The sequence below is a fragment of the Salmo trutta genome, chromosome 13, assembly GCF_901001165.1.
Source record: "Salmo trutta chromosome 13, fSalTru1.1, whole genome shotgun sequence".
In the NCBI taxonomy this organism is placed as follows: domain Eukaryota; kingdom Metazoa; phylum Chordata; class Actinopteri; order Salmoniformes; family Salmonidae; genus Salmo; species Salmo trutta.
Window position 1 is genome coordinate 40,225,038 of NC_042969.1, and position 27,220 is coordinate 40,252,257.

At 40.3% G+C, this 27,220-nt stretch overlaps 1 protein-coding gene across 1 annotated transcript in view; it reads right to left on the minus strand.

The window, feature by feature from the left end:
• The window catches only part of LOC115206768 (netrin receptor unc-5 homolog), a 40,988-nt gene that overhangs the window by 12,428 nt on the left and 1,340 nt on the right, over positions 1–27,220 (minus strand). Inside the window, exons 2-3 of the mRNA XM_029773971.1 lie at positions 24,379–24,482; positions 19,011–19,211 (exon numbers count right to left, since the gene is read on the minus strand). Of these exons, the coding sequence (XP_029629831.1) occupies positions 19,011–19,211; positions 24,379–24,482 (305 nt within the window). The remainder of the gene's footprint in view (positions 1–19,010; positions 19,212–24,378; positions 24,483–27,220) is intronic.

A 27,220-nucleotide genomic window follows, 5' to 3' on the forward strand; every position in this document is an offset into this window, starting at 1 on the left:
TAACAAGCCTAGTATGATTTGAATAAAGAACCAAATTGCACAAACGAGCGACCTGCAATTTACGCTCCATTTCTCTGGGTCACGGGGCCTAAGTGCGAGGCTTCATTGATTGACATTATAAAAAGGAAAGCAATACAAAGTAAATGGGTCTCGGCGTTCTATTCAATTTAACTCTTACATTATTAATCAGGTGAAAAAAAGGCTAATCCTTTCAATCATCTCGCAGCTGTCTGTGTCTGTATAGACTAGTTGTTACTATATCAGCTGTCTGTGTCTGTATAGACTAGTTGTTACTATATCAGCTGTCTGTGTCTGTATAGACTAGATGTTACTATATCAGCTGTCTGTGTCTGAATAGACTAGTTGTTACTATATCAGCTGTCTGTGTCTGTATAGACTAGATGTTACTATATCAGCTGTCTGTGTCTGTATAGACTAGATGTCACTATTTCAGCTGTCTGTGTCTATATAGACTAGATGTTACTATATCAGCTGTCTGTGTCTGTATAGACTAGTTGTTACTATATCAGCTGTATCTGTCCAAATAGACTAGTTGTTACTAAATCAGCTGTCTGTGTCTGTATAGACTAGTTGTTACTATATCAGTTGTCTGTGTCTGTACAGACTAGTTGTTACTATATCAGCTGTCTGTGTCTGTATAGACTAGTTGTTACTATATCAGCTGTCTGTGTCTGTATAGACTAGTTGTTACTATATCAGCTGTCTTTGTCTGTATAGACTAGTTGTTACTATATAAGCTGTCTTTGTCTGTATAGACTAGTTGTTACTATATCCGCTGTCTGTGTCTGTATAGACTAGTTGTTACTATATCAGCTGTCTTTGTCTGTATAGACTAGTTGTTACTATATCAGCTGTCTGTGTCTGTATAGACTAGTTGTTACTATATCAGCTGTCTTTGTCTGTATAGACAAGTTGTTACTATATCAGCTGTCTGTGTCTGTGTCTGTATAGACTAGTTGTTACTATATCAGCTGTCTGTGTCTGTATAGACTAGATGTCACTATTTCAACTGTCTGTGTAGACTAGTTGTTACTATATTAGCTGTCTGTGTCTGTACAGACTAGTTGTTACTTTATCAGCTGACTGTGTCTGTGTCTGTATAGACTAGTTGTTACTATATGCGCTTTCTGTGTCTGTATAGACTAGTTGTTACTATATCAGCTGTCTGTGTCTGGATAGACTAGTTTTACTATATCAGCTGTCTGTGTCTGTGTCTGTGTAGACTAGATGTTACTATATACGCTGTCTGTGTCTATATAGACTAGATGTTACTATATCAGCTGTCTGTATCTGTATTGACTAGTTGTAAATAAATCAGCTGTCTGTGTCTGTATTAACTAGATGGTACTATATCAGCTGTCTGTGTCTGTATAGACTAGTTGTTCCCATATCAGCTGTCTGTGTCTGTATAGACTAGTTGTTACTATATCAGCTGTCTTTGTCTGTATAGACTAGTTGTTACTATATCAGCTGTCTGTGTCTGTGTCTGTATAGACTAGTTGTTACTATATCAGCTGTCTGTGTCTGTATAGACTAGATGTCACTATTTCAACTGTCTGTGTCTGTGTAGACTAGTTGTTACTATATCAGCTGTCTGTGTCCGTACAGACTAGTTGTTACTTTATCAGCTGACTGTGTCTGTGTCTGTATAGACTAGTTGTTACTATATGCGCTTTCTGTGTCTGTATAGACTAGTTGTTACTATATCAGCTGTCTGTGTCTGGATAGACTAGTTTTACTATATCAGCTGTCTGTGTCTGTGTCTGTGTAGACTAGATGTTACTATATACGCTGTCTGTGTCTATATAGACTAGATGTTACTATATCAGCTGTCTGTATCTGTATTGACTAGTTGTAAATAAATCAGCTGTCTGTGTCTGTATTGACTAGATGTTACTATATCAGCTGTCTGTGTCTGTATAGACTAGTTGTTCCCATATCAGCTGTCTGTGTCTGTATAGAATAGTTGTTACCATATCAGCTGTCTGTCTCTGTATAGACTAGTTGTTACTATATCAGCTGTATGTGTCTGTGTCTGTATAGACTAGTTATTACCATATCAGCTGGCTGTGTCTGTGTCTGTATAGACTAGATGTTACTATATCAGCTGTCTGTGTCTGTATTGGCGAGTTGTTACTATATCCGCTTTCTGTGTCTGTATAGACTAGTTGTTACTATATCAGCTGTCTGTGTCTGTATAGACTAGTTGTTACTATATCAGCTGTCTGTGTCTATATTGACTAGTTGTTACTATATCAGCTATCTGTCTCTGTGTCTGTATAGACTAGATGTTACTATATACGCTGTCTGTGTCTATATAGACTAGATGTTTTTATATCAGCTGTCTGTGTCTGTATAGACTAGTTGTTACTATATCAGTTGTCTGTGTCTGTATAGACTAGTTGTTACTATATCAGCTGTCTGTGTCTGTGTCTGTATAGACTAGTTGTTACTATATCCGCTGTCTGTGTCTGTATAGACTAGTTGTTACTATATCAGCTGTCTGTGTCTGTATAGACTAGATGCTACTATATCAGCTGTCTGTATCTGTATAGACTAGTTGTTACTAAATCAGCTATCTTTGTCTGTGTCTGTATAGACTAGATGTTACTATATCAGCTGTCTGTGTCTGTATAGACTAGTTGTTACTATATCAGCTGTCTGTGTCTGTATAGACTAGTTGTTACTATATCAGCTGTATGTGTCTGTGTCTGTATAGACTAGTTGTTACTATATCAGCTGTCTGTGTCTGTACAGACTAGTTGTTACTTTATCAGCTGTCTGTGTCTGTGTCTGTATAGACTAGTTGTTACTATATGCGCTTTCTGTGTCTGTATAGACTAGTTGTTACTATATCAGCTGTCTGTGTCTGTACAGACTAGTTTTACTATATCAGCTGTCTGGGTCTGTGTCTGTGTAGTCTAGATGTTACTATATCAGCTGTCTGTGTCTGTATAGACTAGTTGTTACTATATCAGCTGTCTGTGTCTGTATAGACTAGTTGTTACTATATCAGCTGTCTGTGTCGTAATAGACTAGTTGTTACTATATCAGCTGTCTGTGTCTGTGTCTGTGTCTGTATAGACTAGATGTTAATATATCAGCTTTCTGTGTCTGTATAGACTTGTTGTTACTATATCAGCTGTCTGTGTCTGTGTCTGTATAGACTAGATGTTACTATATCAGCTGACTGTGTCTGTGTCTGTATAGCCTAGTTGTTACTATATGCGCTTTCTGTGTCTGTATAGACTAGTTGTTACTATAACAGCTGTCTGTGTCTGGATAGACTAGTTTTACTATATCAGCTGTCTGTGTCTGTGTCTGTGTAGACTAGCTGTTACTATATCAGCTGTCTGTGTCTGTATAGACTAGATGTTACTATATCAGCTGACTGTGTCTGTGTCTGTATAGCCTAGTTGTTAATATATGCGCTTTCTGTGTCTGTATAGACTAGTTGTTACTATAACAGCTGTCTGTGTCTATATAGACTAGATGTTACTATATCAGCTGTCTGTATCTGTATTGACTAGTTGTAAATAAATCAGCTGTCTGTGTCTGTATTGACTAGATGTTACTATATCAGCTGTCTGTGTCTGTATAGACTAGTTGTTCCCATATCAGCTGTCTGTGTCTGTATAGAATAGTTGTTACCATATACGCTGTCTGTCTCTGTATAGACTAGTTGTTACTATATCAGCTGGCTGTGTCTGTGTCTGTATAGACTAGATGTTACTATATCAGCTGTCTGTGTCTGTATAGGCGAGTTGTTACTATATCCGCTTTCTGTGTCTGTATAGACTAGTTGTTACTATATCAGCTGTCTGTGTCTGTATAGACTAGTTGTTACTATATCAGCTGTCTGTGTCTATATAGACTAGTTGTTACTATATCAGCTATCTGTCTCTGTGTCTGTATAGACTAGATGTTACTATATACGCTGTCTGTGTCTTTATAGACTACATTTTTTTATATCAGCTGTCTGTGTCTGTATAGACTAGTTGTTACTATATCAGCTGTCTGTGTCTGTATAGACTAGTTGTTACTATATCAGCTGTCTGTGTCTGTGTCTGTGTCTGTATAGACGAGTTGTTACTATATCCGCTGTCTGTGTCTGTATAGACTAGTTGTTACTATATCAGCTGTCTGTGTCTGTATAGACTAGATGCTACTATATCAGCTGTCTGTATCTGTATAGACTAGTTGTTACTAAATCAGCTGTCTTTGTCTGTGTCTGTATAGACTAGATGTTACTATATCAGCTGTCTGTGTCTGTATAGACTAGTTGTTACTATATCAGCTGTATGTGTCTGTATAGACTAGTTGTTACTATATCAGCTGTATGTGTCTGTGTCTGTATAGACTAGTTGTTACTATATCAGCTGTCTGTGTCTGTACAGTCTAGTTGTTACTTTATCAGCTGTCTGTGTCTGTGTCTGTATAGACTAGTTGTTACTATATGCACTTTCTGTGTCTGTATAGACTAGTTGTTACTATATCAGCTGTCTGTGTCTGTATAGACTAGTTTTACTATATCAGCTGTCTGTGTCAGTGTCTGTGTAGACTAGATGTTACTATATCAGCTGTCTGTGTCTGTATAGACTAGTTGTTACTATATCAGTTGTCTGTGTCTGTATAGACTAGTTGTTACTATATCAGCTGTCTGTGTCGTAATAGACTAGTTGTTACTATATCAGCTGTCTGTGTCTGTGTCTGTGTCTGTATAGACTAGATGTTAATATATCAGCATTCTGTGTCTGTATAGACTAGTTGTTACTATATCAGCTGTCTGTGTCTGTGTCTGTATTGACTAGATGTTACTATATCAGCTGTCTGTGTCTGTATAGACTAGTTGTTACTATATCAGCTGTCTTTGTCTGTATAGACTAGTTGTTACTATATCAGCTGTCTGTGTCTGTGTCTGTATAGACTAGTTGTTACTATATCAGCTGTCTGTGTCTGTATAGACTAGATGTCACTATTTCAACTGTCTGTGTCTGTATAGACTAGTTGTTACTATATCAGCTGTCTGTGTTTGTATTGACTCGTTGTTACTATATCAGCTGTCTGTGTCTGTACAGACTAGTTGTTACTTTATCAGCTGTCTGTGTCTGTATAGACTAGTTGTTACTATATGCGCTTTCTGTGTTTGTATAAACTAGTTGTTACTATATCAGCTGTCTGTGTCTGTATAGACTAGTTTTACTATATCAGCTGTCTGTGTCTGTGTCTGTGTAGACTAGATGTTACTATATACGCTGTCTGTGTCTATATAGACTAGATGTTACTATATCAGCTGTCTGTATCTGTATTGACTAGTTGTAAATAAATCAGATGTTTACGTATGTATTGACTAGATGTTAATATATCAGCTGTCTGTGTCTGTATAGACTAGTTGTTATCATATCAGCTGTCTGTGTCTGTATAGAATAGTTGTTACCATATCAGCTGTCTGTCTCTGTATAGACTAGTTGTTAATATATCAGCTGTATGTGTCTGTGTCTGTATAGACTAGATGTTACTATATCCGCTTTCTGTGTCTGTATAGACTTGTTGTTACTATATCAGCTGTCTGTGTCTGTATAGACTAGTTGTTAAAATATCAGCTGTCTGTTACTAAATAGACTAGTTGTTACTATATCAGCTATCTGTCTCTGTGTCTGTATAGACTAGATGTTACTATATACGCTGTCTGTGTCTGTATAGACTAGTTGTTACTATATCAGCTGTCTGTGTCTGTATAGACTAGTTGTTATTATATCAGCTGTCTGTGTCTGTGTCTGTATAGACTAGTTGTTACTATATCAGCTGTCTGTGTCTGTATAGACTAGTTGTTACTATGTCCGCTGTCTGTGTCTGTATAGACTAGTTGTTACTATATCAGCTGTCTGTGTCTGTATAGACTAGATGCTACTATATCAGCTGTCTGTATCTGTATAGACTAGTTGTTACTAAATCAGCTGTCTTTGTCTGTGTCTGTATAGACTAGATGTTACTATATCAGCTGTCTGTGTCTGTATAGACTAGTTGTTACTATATCAGCTGTATGTGTCTGTATAGACTAGTTGTTACTATTTCAGCTGTATGGGTCTGTGTCTGTATAGACTAGTTGTTACTATATCAGCTGTCTGTGTCTGTACAGTCTAGTTGTTACTTTATCAGCTGTCTGTGTCTGTGTCTGTATAGACTAGTTGTTACTATATGCGCTTTCTGTGTCTGTATAGACTAGTTGTTACTATATCAGCTGTCTGTGTCTGTATAGACTAGTTTTACTATATCAGCTGTCTGTGTCTGTGTCTGTGTAGACTAGATGTTACTATATCAGCTGTCTGTGTCTGTATAGACTAGTTGTTACTATATCAGCTGTCTGTGTCTGTGTCTGTGTCTGTATAGATTAGATGTTAATATATCAGCTTTCTGTGTCTGTATAGACTAGTTGTTACTATATCAGCTGTCTGTGTCTGTGTCTGTATTGACTAGATGTTACTATATCAGCTGTCTGTGTCTGTATAGACTAGTTGTTACTATATCAGCTGTCTTTGTCTGTATAGACTAGTTGTTACTATATCAGCTGTCTGTGTCTGTGTCTGTATAGACTAGTTGTTACTATATCAGCTGTCTGTGTCTGTATAGACTAGATGTCACTATTTCAGCTGTCTGTGTCTGTATAGACTAGTTGTTACTATATCAGCTGTCTGTGTTTGTATTGACTCGTTGTTACTATATCAGCTGTCTGTGTCTGTACAGACTAGTTGTTACTTTATCAGCTGTCTGTGTCTGTATAGACTAGTTGTTACTACATGCGCTTTCTGTGTTTGTATGAACTAGTTGTTACTATATAAGCTGTCTGTGTCTGTATAGACTAGTTTTACTATATCAGCTGTCTGTGACTGTGTCTGTGTAGACTAGATGTTACTATATACACTGTCTGTGTCTATATAGACTAGATGTTACTATATCAGCTGTCTTTGTCTGTATAGACTAGGTGTTACTATATCAGCTGTCTGTGTCTGTATAGACTAGTTGTTACTATATCAGCTGTCTGTGTCTATATAGACTAGTTGTTACTATATCAGCTGTCTGTCTCTGTGTCTGTATAGAATAGTTGTTACTATATCAGCTGTCTGTATCTGTATAGACTAGTTGTTTCTAAATCAGCTGTCTTTGTCTGTGTCTGTACAGACTAGATGTTACTATATCAGCTGTCTGTGTCTGTATAGACTAGTTGTTACTATATCAGCTGTATGTGTCTGTGTCTGTATAGACTAGTTGTTACTATATCAGCTGTCTGTGTCTGTATAGACTAGTTGTTACTATTTCAGCTGTCTGTGTCTGTGTCTGTATAGATTAGGTGTTATTATTTCAGCTGTCTCTGTCTGTGTCTGTATAGACTAGATGTTACTATTTCAGCTGTGTGTGTCTGTGTCTGTATAGACTAGTTGTTATTATTTCAGCTGTCTGTGTCTGTGTCTGTATAGATGAGATGTTATTATATCAGCTATCTGTGTCTGTATAGACTAGAAGTTTTTATATCAGCTGTCTGTGTCTGTATAGACTAGTTGTTACTATATCAGCTGTCTGTGTCTGTATAGACTAGTTGTTACTATATCAGCTGTCTGTGTCTGTGTCTGTATAGACTAGTTGTTACTATGTCCGCTGTCTGTGTCTGTATAGACTAGTTGATTTTATATCAGCTCTCTGTGTCTGTATAGACTAGTTGTTACTATATCAGCTGTCTGTGTCTGTATAGACTAGTTGTTACTATATCAGCTGTCTGTGTCTGTATAGACTAGTTGTTACTATATCATCTGTCTGTGTCTGTGTCTGTGTCTGTATAGACTAATTGTTACTATTTCAGCTGTCTGTGTCTGTGTCTGTATAGATTAGGTGTTATTATTTCAGCTGTCTCTGTCTGTGTCTGTATAGACTAGTTGTTATTATTTCAGCTGTCTGTGTCTGTGTCTGTATAGACGAGATGTTATTATATCAGCTATCTGTGTCTGTATAGACTAGTTGTTACTATATCAGCTGGCTGTGTCTGTGTCTGTATAGACTAGTTGTTACTATATCAGCTGTCTGTGTCTGTATAGACTAGATGCTACTATATCAGCTGTCTGTATCTGTATAGACTAGTTGTTACTAAATCAGCTGTCTTTGTCTGTGTCTGTATAGACTAGATGTTACTATATCAGCTGTCTGTGTCTGTATAGACTAGTTGTTACTATATCAGCTGTATGTGTCTGTATAGACTAGTTGTTACTATATCAGCTGTATGTGTCTGTGTCTGTATAGACTAGTTGTTACTATATCAGCTGTCTGTGTCTGTACAGTCTAGTTGTTACTTTATCAGCTGTCTGTGTCTGTGTCTGTATAGACTAGTTGTTACTATATGCGCTTTCTGTGTCTGTATAGACTAGTTGTTACTATATCAGCTGTCTGTGTCTGTATAGACTAGTTTTACTATATCAGCTGTCTGTGTCAGTGTCTGTGTAGACTAGATGTTACTATATCAGCTGTCTGTGTCTGTATAGACTAGTTGTTACTATATCAGTTGTCTGTGTCTGTATAGACTAGTTGTTACTATATCAGCTGTCTGTGTCGTAATAGACTAGTTGTTACTATATCAGCTGTCTGTGTCTGTGTCTGTGTCTGTATTTACTAGATGTTAATATATCAGCATTCTGTGTCTGTATAGACTAGTTGTTACTATATCAGCTGTCTGTGTCTGTGTCTGTATTGACTAGATGTTACTATATCAGCTGTCTGTGTCTGTATAGACTAGTTGTTACTATATCAGCTGTCTTTGTCTGTATAGACTAGTTGTTACTATATCAGCTGTCTGTGTCTGTGTCTGTATAGACTAGTTGTTACTATATCAGCTGTCTGTGTCTGTATAGACTAGATGTCACTATTTCAACTGTCTGTGTCTGTATAGACTAGTTGTTACTATATCAGCTGTCTGTGTTTGTATTGACTCGTTGTTACTATATCAGCTGTCTGTGTCTGTACAGACTAGTTGTTACTTTATCAGCTGTCTGTGTCTGTATAGACTAGTTGTTACTATATGCGCTTTCTGTGTTTGTATAAACTAGTTGTTACTATATCAGCTGTCTGTGTCTGTATAGACTAGTTTTACTATATCAGCTGTCTGTGTCTGTGTCTGTGTAGACTAGATGTTACTATATACGCTGTCTGTGTCTATATAGACTAGATGTTACTATATCAGCTGTCTGTATCTGTATTGACTAGTTGTAAATAAATCAGATGTTTACGTATGTATTGACTAGATGTTAATATATCAGCTGTCTGTGTCTGTATAGACTAGTTGTTATCATATCAGCTGTCTGTGTCTGTATAGAATAGTTGTTACCATATCAGCTGTCTGTCTCTGTATAGACTAGTTGTTACTATATCAGCTGTATGTGTCTGTGTCTGTATAGACTAGATGTTACTATATCCGCTTTCTGTGTCTGTATAGACTTGTTGTTACTATATCAGCTGTCTGTGTCTGTATAGACTAGTTGTTAAAATATCAGCTGTCTGTTACTAAATAGACTAGTTGTTACAATATCAGCTATCTGTCTCTGTGTCTGTATAGACTAGATGTTACTATATACGCTGTCTGTGTCTGTATAGACTAGTTGTTACTATATCAGCTGTCTGTGTCTGTATAGACTAGTTGTTATTATATCAGCTGTCTGTGTCTGTGTCTGTATAGACTAGTTGTTACTATATCAGCTGTCTGTGTCTGTATAGACTAGTTGTTACTATGTCCGCTGTCTGTGTCTGTATAGACTAGTTGTTACTATATCAGCTGTCTGTGTCTGTATAGACTAGATGCTACTATATCAGCTGTCTGTATCTGTATAGACTAGTTGTTACTAAATCAGCTGTCTTTGTCTGTGTCTGTATAGACTAGATGTTACTATATCAGCTGTCTGTGTCTGTATAGACTAGTTGTTACTATATCAGCTGTATGTGTCTGTATAGACTAGTTGTTACTATTTCAGCTGTATGTGTCTGTGTCTGTATAGACTAGTTGTTACTATATCAGCTGTCTGTGTCTGTACAGTCTAGTTGTTACTTTATCAGCTGTCTGTGTCTGTGTCTGTATAGACTACTTGTTACTATATGCGCTTTCTGTGTCTGTATAGACTAGTTGTTACTATATCAGCTGTCTGTGTCTGTATAGACTAGTTTTACTATATCAGCTGTCTGTGTCTGTGTCTGTGCAGACTAGATGTTACTATATCAGCTGTCTGTGTCTGTATAGACTAGTTGTTACTATATCAGCTGTCTGTGTCTGTGTCTGTGTCTGTATAGATTAGATGTTAATATATCAGCTTTCTGTGTCTGTATAGACTAGTTGTTACTATATCAGCTGTCTGTGTCTGTGTCTGTATTGACTAGATGTTACTATATCAGCTGTCTGTGTCTGTATAGACTAGTTGTTACTATATCAGCTGTCTTTGTCTGTATAGACTAGTTGTTACTATATCAGCTGTCTGTGTCTGTGTCTGTATAGACTAGTTGTTACTATATCAGCTGTCTGTGTCTGTATAGACTAGATGTCACTATTTCAGCTGTCTGTGTCTGTATAGACTAGTTGTTACTATATCAGCTGTCTGTGTTTGTATTGACTCGTTGTTACTATATCAGCTGTCTGTGTCTGTACAGACTAGTTGTTACTTTATCAGCTGTCTGTGTCTGTATAGACTAGTTGTTACTACATGCGCTTTCTGTGTTTGTATGAACTAGTTGTTACTATATAAGCTGTCTGTGTCTGTATAGACTAGTTTTACTATATCAGCTGTCTGTGACTGTGTCTGTGTAGACTAGATGTTACTATATACACTGTCTGTGTCTATATAGACTAGATGTTACTATATCAGCTGTCTTTGTCTGTATAGACTAGGTGTTACTATATCAGCTGTCTGTGTCTGTATAGACTAGTTGTTACTATATCAGCTGTCTGTGTCTATATAGACTAGTTGTTACTATATCAGCTGTCTGTCTCTGTGTCTGTATAGAATAGTTGTTACTATATCAGCTGTCTGTATCTGTATAGACTAGTTGTTTCTAAATCAGCTGTCTTTGTCTGTGTCTGTACAGACTAGATGTTACTATATCAGCTGTCTGTGTCTGTATAGACTAGTTGTTACTATATCAGCTGTATGTGTCTGTGTCTGTATAGACTAGTTGTTACTATATCAGCTGTCTGTGTCTGTATAGACTAGTTGTTACTATTTCAGCTGTCTGTGTCTGTGTCTGTATAGATTAGGTGTTATTATTTCAGCTGTCTCTGTCTGTGTCTGTATAGACTAGATGTTACTATTTCAGCTGTGTGTGTCTGTGTCTGTATAGACTAGTTGTTATTATTTCAGCTGTCTGTGTCTGTGTCTGTATAGATGAGATGTTATTATATCAGCTATCTGTGTCTGTATAGACTAGAAGTTTTTATATCAGCTGTCTGTGTCTGTATAGACTAGTTGTTACTATATCAGCTGTCTGTGTCTGTATAGACTAGTTGTTACTATATCAGCTGTCTGTGTCTGTGTCTGTATAGACTAGTTGTTACTATGTCCGCTGTCTGTGTCTGTATAGACTAGTTGATTTTATATCAGCTCTCTGTGTCTGTATAGACTAGTTGTTACTATATCAGCTGTCTGTGTCTGTATAGACTAGTTGTTACTATATCAGCTGTCTGTGTCTGTATAGACTAGTTGTTACTATATCATCTGTCTGTGTCTGTGTCTGTGTCTGTATAGACTAATTGTTACTATTTCAGCTGTCTGTGTCTGTGTCTGTATAGATTAGGTGTTATTATTTCAGCTGTCTCTGTCTGTGTCTGTATAGACTAGTTGTTATTATTTCAGCTGTCTGTGTCTGTGTCTGTATAGACGAGATGTTATTATATCAGCTATCTGTGTCTGTATAGACTAGTTGTTACTATATCAGCTGGCTGTGTCTGTGTCTGTATAGACTAGATGTTACTATATCAGCTGTCTGTGTCTGTATAGACTAGTTGTTACTATATCCGCTGTCTGTGTCTACATAGACTAGTTGTTACTATATCAGCTGTCTGTGTCTGTATAGACTAGATGTTACTATATCAGTTGTCTGTGTCTGTATAGACTAGATGTTACTACATCCGCTGTCTGTGTCTCTGTGTGTATAGTCTAGATGTTTCTATATCAGCTGTCTGTATCTGTATAGACTAGATGTTACTATATCAGCTGTCTTTGTCTGTATAGACTAGGTGTTACTATATCAGCTGTCTGTGTCTGTATAGACTAGTTGTTACTATATCATCTGTCTGTGTCTGTGTCTGTGTCTGTATAGACTCATTGTTACTATTTCAGCTGTCTGTGTCTGTATAGATTAGGTGTTATTATTTCAGCTGTCTCTGTCTGTGTCTGTATAGACTAGTTGTTATTATTTCAGCAGTCTGTGTCTGTGTCTGTATAGACGAGATGTTATTATATCAGCTATCTGTGTCTGTATAGACTAGTTGTTACTATATCAGCTGGCTGTGTCTGTGTCTGTATAGACTAGATGTTACTATATCAGCTGTCTGTGTCTGTATAGACTAGTTGTTACTATATCAGCTGTCTGTGTCTATATATACTAGTTGTTACTATATCAACTGTCTGTGTCTGTATAGACTAGTTGTTACTATATCAGCTGTCTGTGTCTGTATAGACTAGTTGTTTTTATATCAGCTGTCTGTGTCTGTATAGACTAGTTGTTACTATATCAGCTGTCTGTGTCTGTATAGACTAGTTGTTACTATATCATCTGTCTGTGTCTGTGTCTGTGTCTGTATAGACTAGTTGTTACTATATCTGCTGTCTGTGTCTGTATAGACTAGTTGTTACTATATCAGCTGTCTGTGTCTGTATAGACTAGTTGTTACTATATCAGCTGTCTGTGTCTGTATAGACTCGTTGTTACTATATCAGCTGTCTGTGTCGTAATAGACTAGTTGTTACTATATCAGCTGTCTGTGTCTGTGTCTGTATAGACTAGTTGTTACTATATCTGCTGTCTGTGTCTGTATAGACTAGTTGTTACTATATCAGCTGTCTGTGTCTGTATAGACTAGTTGTTACTATATCAGCTGTCTGTGTCTGTATAGACTAGATGTTACTATATCAGCTGTCTGTGTCTGTATAGACTAGTTGTTACTATATCAGCTGACTGTATCTGTATAGACTAGATGTTACGATATCAGCTGTCTGTGTCTGTATAGACTAGTTGTTACTATATCAGCTGTCTGTGTCTGTGTTTGTATAGACTAGATGTTACTATATCAGCTGTCTGTGTCTGTATAGACTAGATGTTACTATATACACTGTCTGTTTCTATATAGACTAGATGTTTTTATATCAGCTGTCTGTGTCTGTATAGACTAGTTGTTACTATATCAGCTGTCTGTGTCTGTATAGACTAGTTGTTACTATATCAGCTGTCTGTGTCTGTGTCTGTATAGACTAGTTGTTACCATATCCGCTGTCTGTGTCTGTACAGACTAGTTGATTTTATATCAGCTGTCTGTGTCTGTATAGACTAGTTGTTACTATATCAGCTGTCTGTGTCTGTATAGACTAGTTGTTACTATATCAGCTGTCTGTGTCTGTATAGACTAGTTGTTACTATATCAGCTGTCTGTGTATGTGTCTGTGTCTGTATAGACTAGTTGTTACTATATCCGCTGTCTGTGTCTATATAGACTAGTTGTTACTATATCAGCTGTCTGTGTCTGTATAGAATAGATGTTACTATATCAGTTGTCTGTGTCTGTATAGACTAGATGTTACTACATCCGCTGTCTGTGTCTCTGTGTGTATAGTCTAGATGTTACTATATCAGCTGTCTGTATCTGTATAGACTAGATGTTGCTATATCAGCTGTCTTTGTCTGTATAGACTAGGTGTTACTATATCAGCTGTCTGTGTCTGTATAGACTAGTTGTTACTATATCAGCTGTCTGTGTCTATATAGACTAGTTGTTACTATATCAGCTGTCTGTCTCTGTGTCTGTATAGAATAGTTGTTACTATATCAGCTGTCTGTATCTGTATAGACTAGTTGTTTCTAAATCAGCTGTCTTTGTCTGTGTCTGTACAGACTAGATGTTACTATATCAGCTGTCTGTGTCTGTATAGACTAGTTGTTACTATATCAGCTGTATGTGTCTGTGTCTGTATAGACTAGTTGTTACTATATCAGCTGTCTGTGTCTGTGTCTGTATAGACTAGTTGTTACTATGTCCGCTGTCTGTGTCTGTATAGACTAGTTGATTTTATATCAGCTCTCTGTGTCTGTATAGACTAGTTGTTACTATATCAGCTGTCTGTGTCTGTATAGACTAGTTGTTACTATATCAGCTGTCTGTGTCTGTATAGACTAGTTGTTACTATATCATCTGTCTGTGTCTGTGTCTGTATAGACTAATTGTTACTATTTCAGCTGTCTGTGTCTGTGTCTGTATAGATTAGGTGTTATTATTTCAGCTGTCTCTGTCTGTGTCTGTATAGACTAGTTGTTATTATTTCAGCTGTCTGTGTCTGTGTCTGTATAGACGAGATGTTATTATATCAGCTATCTGTGTCTGTATAGACTAGTTGTTACTATATCAGCTGGCTGTGTCTGTGTCTGTATAGACTAGATGTTACTTTATCAGCTGCCTGTGTCTGTATAGACTAGTTGTTACTATATCCGCTGTCTGTGTCTATATAGACTAGTTGTTACTATATCAGCTGTCTGTGTCTGTATAGACTAGATGTTACTATATCAGTTGTCTGTGTCTGTATAGACTAGATGTTACTACATCCGCTGTCTGTGTCTCTGTGTGTATAGTCTAGATGTTTCTATATCAGCTGTCTGTATCTGTATAGACTAGATGTTACTATATCAGCTGTCTTTGTCTGTATAGACTAGGTGTTACTATATCAGCTGTCTGTGTCTGTATAGACTAGTTGTTACTATATCAGCTGTCTGTGTCTATATAGACTAGTTGTTACTATATCAGCTGTCTGTCTCTGTGTCTGTATAGAATAGTTGTTACTATATCAGCTGTCTGTATCTGTATAGACTAGTTGTTTCTAAATCAGCTGTCTTTGTCTGTGTCTGTACAGACTAGATGTTACTATATCAGCTGTCTGTGTCTGTATAGACTAGTTGTTACTATATCAGCTGTATGTGTCTGTGTCTGTATAGACTAGTTGTTACTATATCAGCTGTCTGTGTCTGTATAGACTAGTTGTTACTATTTCAGCTGTCTGTGTCTGTGTCTGTATAGATTAGGTGTTATTATTTCAGCTTTCTCTGTCTGTGTCTGTATAGACTAGATGTTACTATTTCAGCTGTGTGTGTCTGTGTCTGTATAGACTAGTTGTTATTATTTCAGCTGTCTGTTTCTGTGTCTCTGTCTGTATAGACTAGTTGTTACTATATCCACTGTCTGTGTCTGTATAGACTAGATGTTTTTATATCAGCTGTCTGTGTCTGTATAGACTAGTTGTTACTATATCAGCTGTCTGTGTCTGTATAGACTAGTTGTTACTATATCAGCTGTCTGTCTCTGTGTCTGTATAGAATAGTTGTTACTATATCAGCTGTCTGTATCTGTATAGACTAGTTGTTTCTAAATCAGCTGTCTTTGTCTGTGTCTGTACAGACTAGATGTTACTATATCAGCTGTCTGTGTCTGTATAGACTAGTTGTTACTATATCAGCTGTCTGTGTCTGTATAGACTAGTTGTTATTATATCAGCTGGCTGTGTCTGTGTCTGTATAGACTAGATGTTACTATATCAGCTGTCTGTGTCTGTATAGACTAGTTGTTACTATATCAGCTGTCTGTGTCTATATATACTAGTTGTTACTATATCAACTGTCTGTGTCTGTATAGACTAGTTGTTACTATATCAGCTGTCTGAGTCTGTATAGACTAGTTGTTTTTATATCAGCTGTCTGTGTCTGTATAGACTAGTTGTTACTATATCAGCTGGCTGTGTCTGTGTCTGTATAGACTAGTTGTTACTATATCAGCTGTCTGTGTCTGTATAGGCGAGTTGTTACTATATCCGCTTTCTGTGTCTGTATAGACTAGTTGTTACTATATCAGCTGTCTGTGTCTGTATAGACTAGTTGTTACTATATCAGCTGTCTGTGTCTATATAGACTAGTTGTTACTATATCAGCTGTCTGTCGCTGTGTCTGTATAGACTAGATGTTACTATATCAGCTGTCTGTATCTGTATAGACTAGTTGTTACTAAATCAGCTGTCTTTGTCTGTGTCTGTATAGACTAGATGTTACTATATCAGCTGTCTGTGTCTGTATAGACTAGTTGTTACTATATCAGCTGTCTGTGTCTGTATAGACTAGTTTCTTACTATATCAGCTGTCTGTCTCTGTGTCTGTACAGACTAGATGTTACTATATCAGCTGTCTGTATCTGTATAGACTAGTTGTTACTAAATCAGCTGTCTTTGTCTGTGTCTGTATAGACTAGATGTTACTATATCAGCTGTCTGTGTCTGTATAGACTAGTTGTTACTATATCAGCTGTCTGTGTCTGTATAGACTAGTTGTTACTATATCAGCTGTATGTGTCTGTGTCTGTATAGACTAGTTGTTACTATTTCAGCTGTCTGTGTCTGTGTCTGTATAGATTAGGTGTTATGATTTCAGCTGTCTCTGTCTGTGTCTGTATAGACTAGTTGTTACTATTTCAGCTGTCTGTGTCTGTGTCTGTATAGACTAGTTGTTATTATTTCAGCTGTCTGTGTCTGTGTCTGTATAGACGAGATGTTATTATATCAGCTATCTATGTCTGTATAGACTAGTTGTTACTATATCAGCTGGCTGTGTCTGTGTCTGTATAGACTAGATGTTACTATATCAGCTGTCTGTGTCTGTATGGACTAGTTGTTACTATATTAGCTGTCTGTGTCTATATATACTAGTTGTTACTATATCAGCTGTCTGTGTCTGTATAGACTAGTTGTTACTATATCAGCTGTCTGTGTCTGTGTCTCTGTCTGTATAGACTAGTTGTTACTATATCCGCTGTCTGTGTCTTTGTAGACTAGTTGTTACTATATCAGCTGTCTGTGTCTGTGTCTGTATAGACAAGTTGTTACTATATCAGCTGTCTGTGTCTGTATAGACTAGTTGTTACTATATCAGCTGTCTGTGTCTGTGTCTGTGTCTGTATAGACTAGTTGTTACTATTTCAGCTGTCTGTGTCTGTGTCTGTATAGATTAGGTGTTATTATTTCAGCTGTCTCTGTCTGTGTCTGTATAGACTAGTTTTTACTATATCAGCTGGCTGTGTCTGTGTCTGTATAGACTAGATGTTACTATATCAGCTGTCTGTGTCTGTATAGACTAGTTGTTACTATATCAGCTGTCTGTGTCTATATATACTAGTTGTTACTATATCAACTGTCTGTGTCTGTATAGACTAGTTGTTACTATATCAGCTGTCTGTGTCTGTATAGACTAGTTGTTTTTATATCAGCTGTCTTTGTCTGTATAGACTAGTTGTTACTATATCAGCTGTCTGTGTCTGTATAGACTAGTTGTTACTATATCAGCTGTCTGTGTCTGTATAGACTAGTTGTTACTATATCATCTGTCTGTGTCTGTGTCTGTATAGACTAGTTGTTACTATATCTGCTGTCTGTGTCTGTATAGACTAGTTGTTACTATATCAGCTGTCTGTGTCTGTATAGACTAGTTGTTACTATATCAGCTGTCTGTGTCTGTATAGACTCGTTGTTACTATATCAGCTGTCTGTGTCGTAATAGACTAGTTGTTACTATATCAGCTGTCTGTGTCTGTGTCTGTATAGACTAGTTGTTACTATATCTGCTGTCTGTGTCTGCATAGACTAGTTGTTACTATATCAGCTGTCTGTGTCTGTATAGACTAGTTGTTACTATATCAGCTGTCTGTGTCTGTATAGACTAGATGTTACTATATCAGCTGTCTGTGTCTGTATAGACTAGTTGTTACTATATCAGCTGACTGTATCTGTATAGACTAGATGTTACTATATCAGCTGTCTGTGTCTGTATAGACTAGTTGTTACTATATCAGCTGTCTGTGTCTGTGTAGACTAGTTGTTACTATATCAGCTGACTGTATCTGTATAGACTAGATGTTACTATATCAGCTGTCTGTGTCTGTATAGACTAGATGTTACTATATCAGCTGTCTGTGTCTGTATAGACTAGTTGTTACTATATCAGCTGTCTGTCTCTGTGTCTGTATAGACTAGTTGTTACTATATCAGCTGTCTGTGTCTGTATAGACTAGAGGTTACTATATCAGCTGTCTGTGTCTGTATAGACTAGTTGTTACTATATCAGCTGTCTTTGTCTGCATAGACTAGTTGTTACTATATCAGCTGTCTGTGTCTGTGTAGACTAGTTGTTACTCTATCAGCTGTCTGTGTCTGTATAGACTAGTTGTTACTATATCAGCTGTCTGTGTCTGTATAGACTAGTTGTTACTATATCAGCTGTCTGTGTCTGTGTAGACTAGTTGTTACTATATAGATACTGGAAGATTTGAGGTGGTTTCTGTATCCGTTTGGTTATCCGCTGGCAGAGGGAACTACTGGAGCTTACATCATATAAATCACAGACTGGGTCAGTTTGTGGGGGTTTCGAGGTGTGGCATTATGCTAACAAAACAGGGCAGTGTGTGTGTGTGTGTGTGTGTGTGTGTGTGTGTGTGTGTGTGTCTGTCTGTCTGTCTGTCTGTCTGTCTGTCTGTCTGTCTGTCTGTCTGTCTGTCTGTCTGTCTGTCTGTCTGTCTGTCTGTCTGTCTGTCTGTCTGTCTGCCTGCCTGCCTGCCTGCCTGCCTGCCTGCCTGCCTCTCTGTCTGTTTGTGTGTTTGTGCACTTTTGTGTCTGTGTGTGTGTATGTACATTTATGTGTGTGTGTGCGTGTGTGTGTGCGTGTGTGTGTGCGTATCTCTGTGTGTACATACCGTAGACCAGAACGGTGGCGGGGGAGCTCTTTCGTCGAGCCACAATGTTCTTGGCCACGCAGGTGTAGTTGGCTGTGTCCGCCAGCCTGGCCTGTTTGATGATCAGATTACGGTCCGCAGTCACCAAGAAATTGGGGTCGCTTACCGGGTCGATCACATGCTCGTTCCTCTGCCACTCCACCTGAAAATAACAGACCTGGAAGCTTCAAACAAACTGCGTTTTCATGTTCTCAACCAGGGATAGACAGAGGGACGGGCCTGTCCACATCCCCTGCCCTGAGGATGATGGGCCCACTGGCGAGATAACATTATTACATACCCAGACAAGGGGGAAGGTATTCAATAAATCATTTCAGAGCTGTAGATAAACATTGTGAATTCTACATGTGTCTCTGTTTGAAAGGTTATGTCCAGTCTAATCCCTGTTAGAGTAACTATGTCTCTGTAAGGTTATGTCCAGTCTAATCTCTGTTAGAGTAACTATGTCTCTGTTTGAAAGGTTATGTCCAGTCTAATCCCTGTTAGAGTAGCTAGCATCTCTCCTATTCTGTTTTTAGAGTAGCTAGCATCTCTCCTATTCTGTTTTTAGAGTAGCTAGCATCTCTCCTATTCTGTTTTTTAGAGTAGCTAGCATCTCTCCTATTCTGTTTTTTAGAGTAGCTAGCATCTCTCCTATTCTGTTTTTTAGAGTAGCTAGCATCTCTCCTATTCTGTTTTTTAGAGTAGCTAGCATCTCTCCTATTCTGTTTTTTAGAGTAGCTAGCATCTCTCCTATTCCTCTACAGTCCGTGTGACTTCTCAGATCTTTTCTAGCTGTTGCTCTGCTACACTCTGTCCGTCTGCTGTGTCCTCCTGACTATCTCTGGTCGTATTGCTACGGTGACGGTCCCTGAACCTTGTTGTCTCTAACAGAACCGATGTTCTGCCTCTGCTGTTGAACAGGGGCTAGCTTTCCTCACATGCTCTCAGCTGCTCCTACACAAACCTGGCAGAGCAGGATGACATTGCTGTTTCATCCTGTCCTCTGGCTAGCTGGCTGTTCTCATGTTGTTCTTGTTTAGAGTCCCAGAAATCTATTGAGTGGCTCTAACAACCATACTGTTCTCTAGCTAGCTAGCTTGTTGTTGTTTAGAGTCCCATAATTATATTGGAGTGGCTCTAACAACCATACTGTTCTCTAGCTAGCTAGCTTGTTGTTGTTTAGAGTCCCATAATTCTATTGGAGTGGCTCTAACAGCCATACTGTTCTCTAGCTAGCTAGCTTGTTGTTGTTTAGAGTCCCATAATTCTATTGGAGTGGCTCTAACAGCCATACTGTTCTCTAGCTAGCTAGCTTGTTGTTGTTTAGAGTCCCATAATTATATTGGAGTGGCTCTAACAACCATACTGTTCTCTAGCTAGCTAGCTTGTTGTTGTTTAGAGTCCCATAATTATATTGGAGTGGCTCTAACAACCATACTGTTCTCTAGCTAGCTAGCTTGTTGTTGTTTAGAGTCCCATAATTCTATTGGAGTGGCTCTAACAGCCATACTGCTCTCTAGCTAGCTAGCTTGTTGTTGTTTAGAGTCCCATAATTATATTGGAGTGGCTCTAACAGCCATACTGCTCTCTAGCTAGCTAGCTTGTTGTTGTTTAGAGTCCCATAATTATATTGGAGTGGCTCTAACAGCCATGATGTTGTATGCTGTTGGACAGTGGCTGGCTTTTTCTGCTGTTGCTCCATGCAGTGTCCAAAATGGCACCCTATTCCATATATAGTGCCCTACTTTTGACCAGGACCCATAGTAGTGCCCTACTTTTGAACAGGACCCATATAGTAGTGCACTACTTTTGACCAGGGCCCATATAGTAGTGCACTATGTAGGGAATAGGATGCCATTTAGGAATATCCTCTGACTTTTCCTGTGCTATCCACAAAACATTCTGGCTATTCTGATACTGGTTTCTACACTGTCCCAAGGACAGTGGTCGACACGCTGTCCCACAGAAAGTCGTCCCTAAGTTGTCCCACAGACAGTGGTCCCTAAGTTGTCCCATGGACAGTGGTCCCTAAGTTGTCCCATGGACAGTGGTCCCTAAGTTGTCCCACAGATAGTGGTCCCTAAGTTGGGGACCACTGTCGATACGCTGTCCCACTACGCTGTCCCACAGAAAGTCGTCCCTAAGTTGTCCCACAGACAGTGGTCCCTAAGTTGTCCCACAGACAGTGGTGCCTAAGTTGTCCCACGGACAGTGTTCCCTAAGTTGTCCCACAGACAGTGGTCCCTAAGTTGTCCCACAGACAGTGGTCCCTAAGTTGTCCAACAGACAGTGGTCCCTAAGTTGTCCCACGGACAGTGGTCCCTAAGTTGTCCCACAGACAGTGGTCCCTAAGTTGTCCCACAGACAGTGGTCCCTAAGTTGTCCCACAGACAGTGGTCCCTAAGTTGTCCCACGGACAGTGGTGTCGAAGTTGTCCCACAGACAGTGGTCCATAAGTTGTCCCACGGACAGTGGTCCCTAAGTTGTCCCACAGACAGTGGTCCCTAAGTTGTCCCACAGACAGTGGTCCCTAAGTTGTCCCACAGACAGTGGTCCTTAAGTTGTCCCACATACAGTGGTCCCTAAGTTGTCCCACAGACAGTGGTCCTTAAGTTGTCCCACAGACAGTGGTCCCTAAGTTGTCCCACAGACAGTGGTCCTTAAGTTGTCCCACGGACAGTGGTCCCTAAGTTGTGCCACAGACAGTGGTCCTTACATTGTCCCACAGACAGTGGTCCTTAAGTTGTCCCACGGACAGTGGTCCCTACGTTGTGCCACAGACAGTGGTCCCTAAGTTGTCCCACAGACAGTGGTCCCTACATTGTCCCACAGACAGTGGTCCTTAAGTTGTCCCACGGACAGTGGTCCCTAAGTTGTCCCACATACAGTGGTGTCTAAGTTGTCCCACAGACAGTGGTGTCTAAGTTGTCCCACAGACAGTGGTCCCTAAGTTGTCCCACGGACAGTGGTCCCTAAGTTGTGCCACAGACAGTGGTCCCTAAGTTGTCCCACAGACAGTGGTCCCTAAGTTGTCCCACAGACAGTGGTCCCTAAGTTGTCCCACAGACAGTGGTCCTTAAGTTGTCCCACGGACAGTGGTCCCTACGTTGTCCCACAGACAGTGGTCCTTAAGTTGTCCCACGGACAGTGGTCCCTAAGTTGTCGCACAGACAGTGGTGTCTAAGTTGTCCCACAGACAGTGGTCCCTAAGTTGTCCCACAGACAGTGGTCCTTAAGTTGTCCCACAGACAGTGGTCCCTACGTTGTCCCACAGACAGTGGTCCTTAAGTTGTCCCACAGACAGTGGTCCCTACGTTGTCCCACGGACAGTGGTCCTTAAGTTGTCCCACAGACAGTGGTCCCTACGTTGTCCCACGGACAGTGGTCCCTACGTTGTCCCACAGACAGTGGTCCCTACGTTGTCCCACAGACAGTGGTCCTTAAGTTGTCCCACAGACAGTGGTCCCTACGTTGTCCCACAGACAGTGGTCCCTAAGTTGTCCCACAGACAGTGGTCCCTAAGTTGTCCCACGGACAGTGGTCCCTAAGTTGTCCCACAGACAATGGTCCCTAAGTTGTCCCACAGACAGTGGTCCCTAAGTTGTCCCACAGACAGTGGTCCTTAAGTTGTCCCACAGACAGTGGTCCCTAAGTTGTCCCACAGACAGTGGTCCCTAAGTTGTCCCACGGACAGTGGTCCCTAAGTTGTCCCACAGACAGTGGTCCCTAAGTTGTCCCACAGACAGTGGTGTCGAAGTTGTCCCACAGACAGTGGTCCCTAAGTTGTCCCACGGACAGTGGTCCCTAAGTTGTCCCACAGACAGTGGTCCCTAAGTTGTCCCACAGACAGTGGTCCCTAAGTTGTCCCACAGACAGTGGTCCTTACATTGTCCCACAGACAGTGGTCCTTAAGTTGTCCCACGGACAGTGGTCCCTACGTTGTGCCACAGACAGTGGTCCCTAAGTTGTCCCACAGACAGTGGTCCCTACGTTGTCCCACAGACAGTGGTCCTTAAGTTGTCCCACATACAGTGGTGTCTAAGTTGTCCCACAGACAGTGGTGTCTAAGTTGTCCCACAGACAGTGGTCCCTAAGTTGTCCCACGGACAGTGGTCCCTAAGTTGTGCCACAGACAGTGGTCTCTAAGTTGTCCCACAGACAGTGGTCCCTAAGTTGTCCCACAGACAGTGGTCCCTAAGTTGTCCCACAGACAGTGGTCCTTAAGTTGTCCCACGGACAGTGGTCCCTACGTTGTCCCACAGACAGTGGTCCTTAAGTTGTCCCACGGACAGTGGTCCCTAAGTTGTCCCACAGACAGTGGTGTCTAAGTTGTCCCACAGACAGTGGTCCCTAAGTTGTCCCACAGACAGTGGTCCTTAAGTTGTCCCACAGACAGTGGTCCCTACGTTGTCCCACAGACAGTGGTCCTTAAGTTGTCCCACAGACAGTGGTCCCTACGTTGTCCCACGGACAGTGGTCCTTAAGTTGTCCCACAGACAGTGGTCCCTATGTTGTCCCACGGACAGTGGTCCCTACGTTGTCCCACAGACAGTGGTCCCTACGTTGTCCCACAGACAGTGGTCCTTAAGTTGTCCCACAGACAGTGGTCCCTACGTTGTCCCACAGACAGTGGTCCCTAAGTTGTCCCACAGACAGTGGTCCCTACGTTGTCCCACAGACAGTGGTCCTTAAGTTGTCCCACAGACAGTGGTCCCTACGTTGTCCCACAGACAGTGGTCCCTAAGTTGTCCCACAGACAGTGATCCCTAAGTTGTCCCACAGACAGTGGTCCTTAAGTTGTCCCACAGACAGTGGTCCCTACGTTGTCCCACAGACAGTGGTCCTTAAGTTGTCCCACGGACAGTGGTCCCTACGTTGTCCCACGGACAGTGGTCCCTACGTTGTGCTGCAGATAGTGTAGCTAGCTATTCTTCTACTGGTCTGTGCTGTGTGATTAGCTACCTAGAGAAGGACTAAGGCCTGAGATCCCCAGCCCGAGAACCAGCCCTGAGGGATGAGACTCAACACTGTGATATACTGCCTCCCTCCCTCTGATGAAAAAGTGATCAGAAATCAATAAGGGATAATAATTAGAGATAGAATTATTGAAGAGAAGGATGAAGCTTATTGGAAGGCAGGGGCCTCTCTACCACTCCTTGAAGAGAAGGATGAAGCTGGCACATAGACACTGATCTAAGGTCTTGTTGTACATTTCTCTGTGTAGCTTTATGTTTGAAGTGCTTTGAAATCCATGATTAAGCAAGTTTACATTTTTGGTTTAAAAAAAGTAGAGAATCGGACAACAGTGCATATCTCCCATCTCTAACCTCAGCTGGTGGTACGCCCTCTGGAGGATGACAGTGTAACAACACTTCCTGGTTCAACGCTACTTCCTTCCCCACTGGCTCCTCCTCAAAGTTCTTCCTCAGGTCTGAAAAAGGTGGGAAGACAATAAAATCATCAAAACACGGGAAAAAAAAACCAGATTTATTGAAGATGTATATATCCGGGAAGTCCCACTGAGGTCGGAATACCTCTCCTACAAGTGACCTGGAACATGAACAACATCAAAACACCAAAAAATAAATAAACACGAGAAACATGAAAAAGCTGCATAAGGCTGCAGTCAGTCATTGAAAATGAGGGCCATCTCTTTCTGCTGTGCCCTTGAGCAAACACGCTAAACTGCTCCAGGGGCGTTGCCCTGTGTCTGGCCCTGCTGCTGTGATCCTACCTCTGAGTGATGTGGATGTGTGTCTCGGAGGGGATGGGGGAAGTAAAAAGAAACATTTTGTTTTTTCTTGTAGACAAAGAATGTATTTATTTTTCCTCCTCTTCTATGAATCACATAAACACAGTTTCCTACTCTGGAGAAAGCAGAGAGTACACAATGTCTCTCTCTATACCTCTCTCTGTCTCTATAATCTGCTCTCTCTCTCTCTCTCTCTCTCTCTCTCTCTACACCTCTTTCTCTCTATATACCTCTCTCTGTCTCTCTCTCTCTCTCTCTCTCTATACATCTCTCTCTCTCTACACCTCTCTCTCTCCATACCTCTCTCTCTCTCTATACCTCTCTCTTTCTCTCTCTCTCAATTCAATTCAATTCAAAGGGCTTTATTGGCATGGGAAACATATGTTTACATTGCCAAAGCAAGTGAAATAGATAATAAACAAAAGTGAATTAAACATATATTTTTTTCCAGTAAACATTACACTCACAAAATTCCAAAAGATTAAAGACATTTCAAAATCTCTTTATCTGCAAATAGTTCAAGTACAAAAGGGAAAATAAATAAACATATATATGGGTTGCATTTACAATGTTGTTTGTTCTTCACTGGTTTCCCTGTTCTTGTGGCAACAGGTCACAAATCTTGCTGCTGTGATTGCACACTGTGGTATTTCACCCAGTAGATATGGGAGTTTATCAAAATTGGATTTGTTTTCAAATTCTTTGTGGATCTGTGTAATGTGAGGGAAATATGTGTCTCTAATATGGTCATACATTTGGCAGGAGGTTAGGAAGTGCAGCTCAGTTTCCACCTCATTTTGTGGGCAGTGTGCACCTAGCCTGCCTTCTCTTGAGAGCCAGGTCTGCCTACGGCGGCCTTTCTCAATAGCAAGGCTATGCTCACTGAGTCTATCTCAAATTTGTTTGTTCTGTTTTTTCATAATTTTCTTACGTTGTTTTTATATGTACAGTACCAGTCAAAAGTTTGCACACACTTACTCATTCAAGGGTTTTAATTTATTTTTACTATTTTCTACACTGTAGAATAAAGGTGAAGACATCAAAACTATGAAATAACACATATGAAATCATGTAGTAACCAAACAAGTGTTGAACAAATCAAAATATATTTTTAAGACTCTTCAAAGTAGCCACCCTTTGCCTTGATGACAGCTATGCACACTCTGGCATGGAGAGAGATCTGATCTCGTTGAGTGTTAGTCTGCCCCTCCTGTATATCTGTCTGTGTGAGGGTTAGTCTGTTACCCTCCTGTCTCTATCTCTCTGTGAGGGTTAGTCTGCCCCTCCTGTCTCTCTCTCTCTGTGAGGGTTAGTATGTTACCCTCCTGTCTCTCTCTCTCTGTGAGGGTTAGTCTGTTACCCTCCTGTCTCTCTCTCTCTGTGAGGGTTAGTCTGTTACCCTCCTGTCTCTCTCTCTGTGAGGGTTAGTCTGTTACCCTCCTGTCTCTCTCTCTGTGAGGGTTAGTCTGTTACCCTCATGTCTCTCTCTCTGTGAGGGTTAGTCTGTTACCCTCATGTCTCTCTCTCTCTGTGAGGGTTAGTCTGTTACCCTCCTGTCTCTCTCTCTCTGTGAGGGTTAGTATGTTACCCTTCTGTCTCTCTCTCTCTCTGTGAGGGTTAGTATGTTACCCTCCGGTCTCTCTCTCTCTGTGAGGGTTAGTCTGTTACCCTCCTGTCTCTCTCTCTCTGTGAGGATTAGTCTGTTACCCTTCTGTCTCTCACTCTCTGTGAGGGTTAGTCTGTTACCCCCCCCTCTCTCTCTCTCTCTCTGTGAGGATTAGTCTGTTACCCTCCTGTCTCTCTCTCTGTGTGAGGATTAGTCTGTTACCCTTCTGTCTCTCTCTCTCTCTGTGAGGTTAGTCTGTTACCCTCCTGTCTCTCTCTCTCTCTCTCTCTGTGAGGGTTAGTCTGTTACCCTCCTGTCTCTCTCTCCCTCTGTGAGGGTTAGTCTGTTACCCTCCTGTCTCTCTCTCTCTGTGAGGGTTAGTCTGTTACCCTCCTGTCTCTCTCTCTCTGTGAGGGTTAGTCTGTTACCCTCCTGTCTCTCTCTCCCTCTGTGAGGGTTAGTCTGTTACCTTCCTGTCTCTCTCGCTCTGTGAGGGTTAGTATGTTACCCTACTGTCTCTCTCTCTCTGTGAGGGTTAGTCTGTTACCCTCCCATCTCTCTCTCTCTGTGAGGGTTAGTCTGTTACCCTCCTCTCTCTCTCTCTGTGAGGGTTAGTCTGTTATCCCCCCTCTCTCTCTCTCTCTCTGTGAGGGTTAGTCTGTTACCCTCCCCTCTCTCTCTCTGTGAGGGTTAGTCTGTTACCCTCCCCTCTCTCTCTCTCTCTCTGTGAGGGTTAGTCGGTTACCCTCCTGTCTCTCTCTCTCTGTGTGAGGGTTAGTCTGTTACCCTCCTCTCTCTCTCTGTGAGGGTT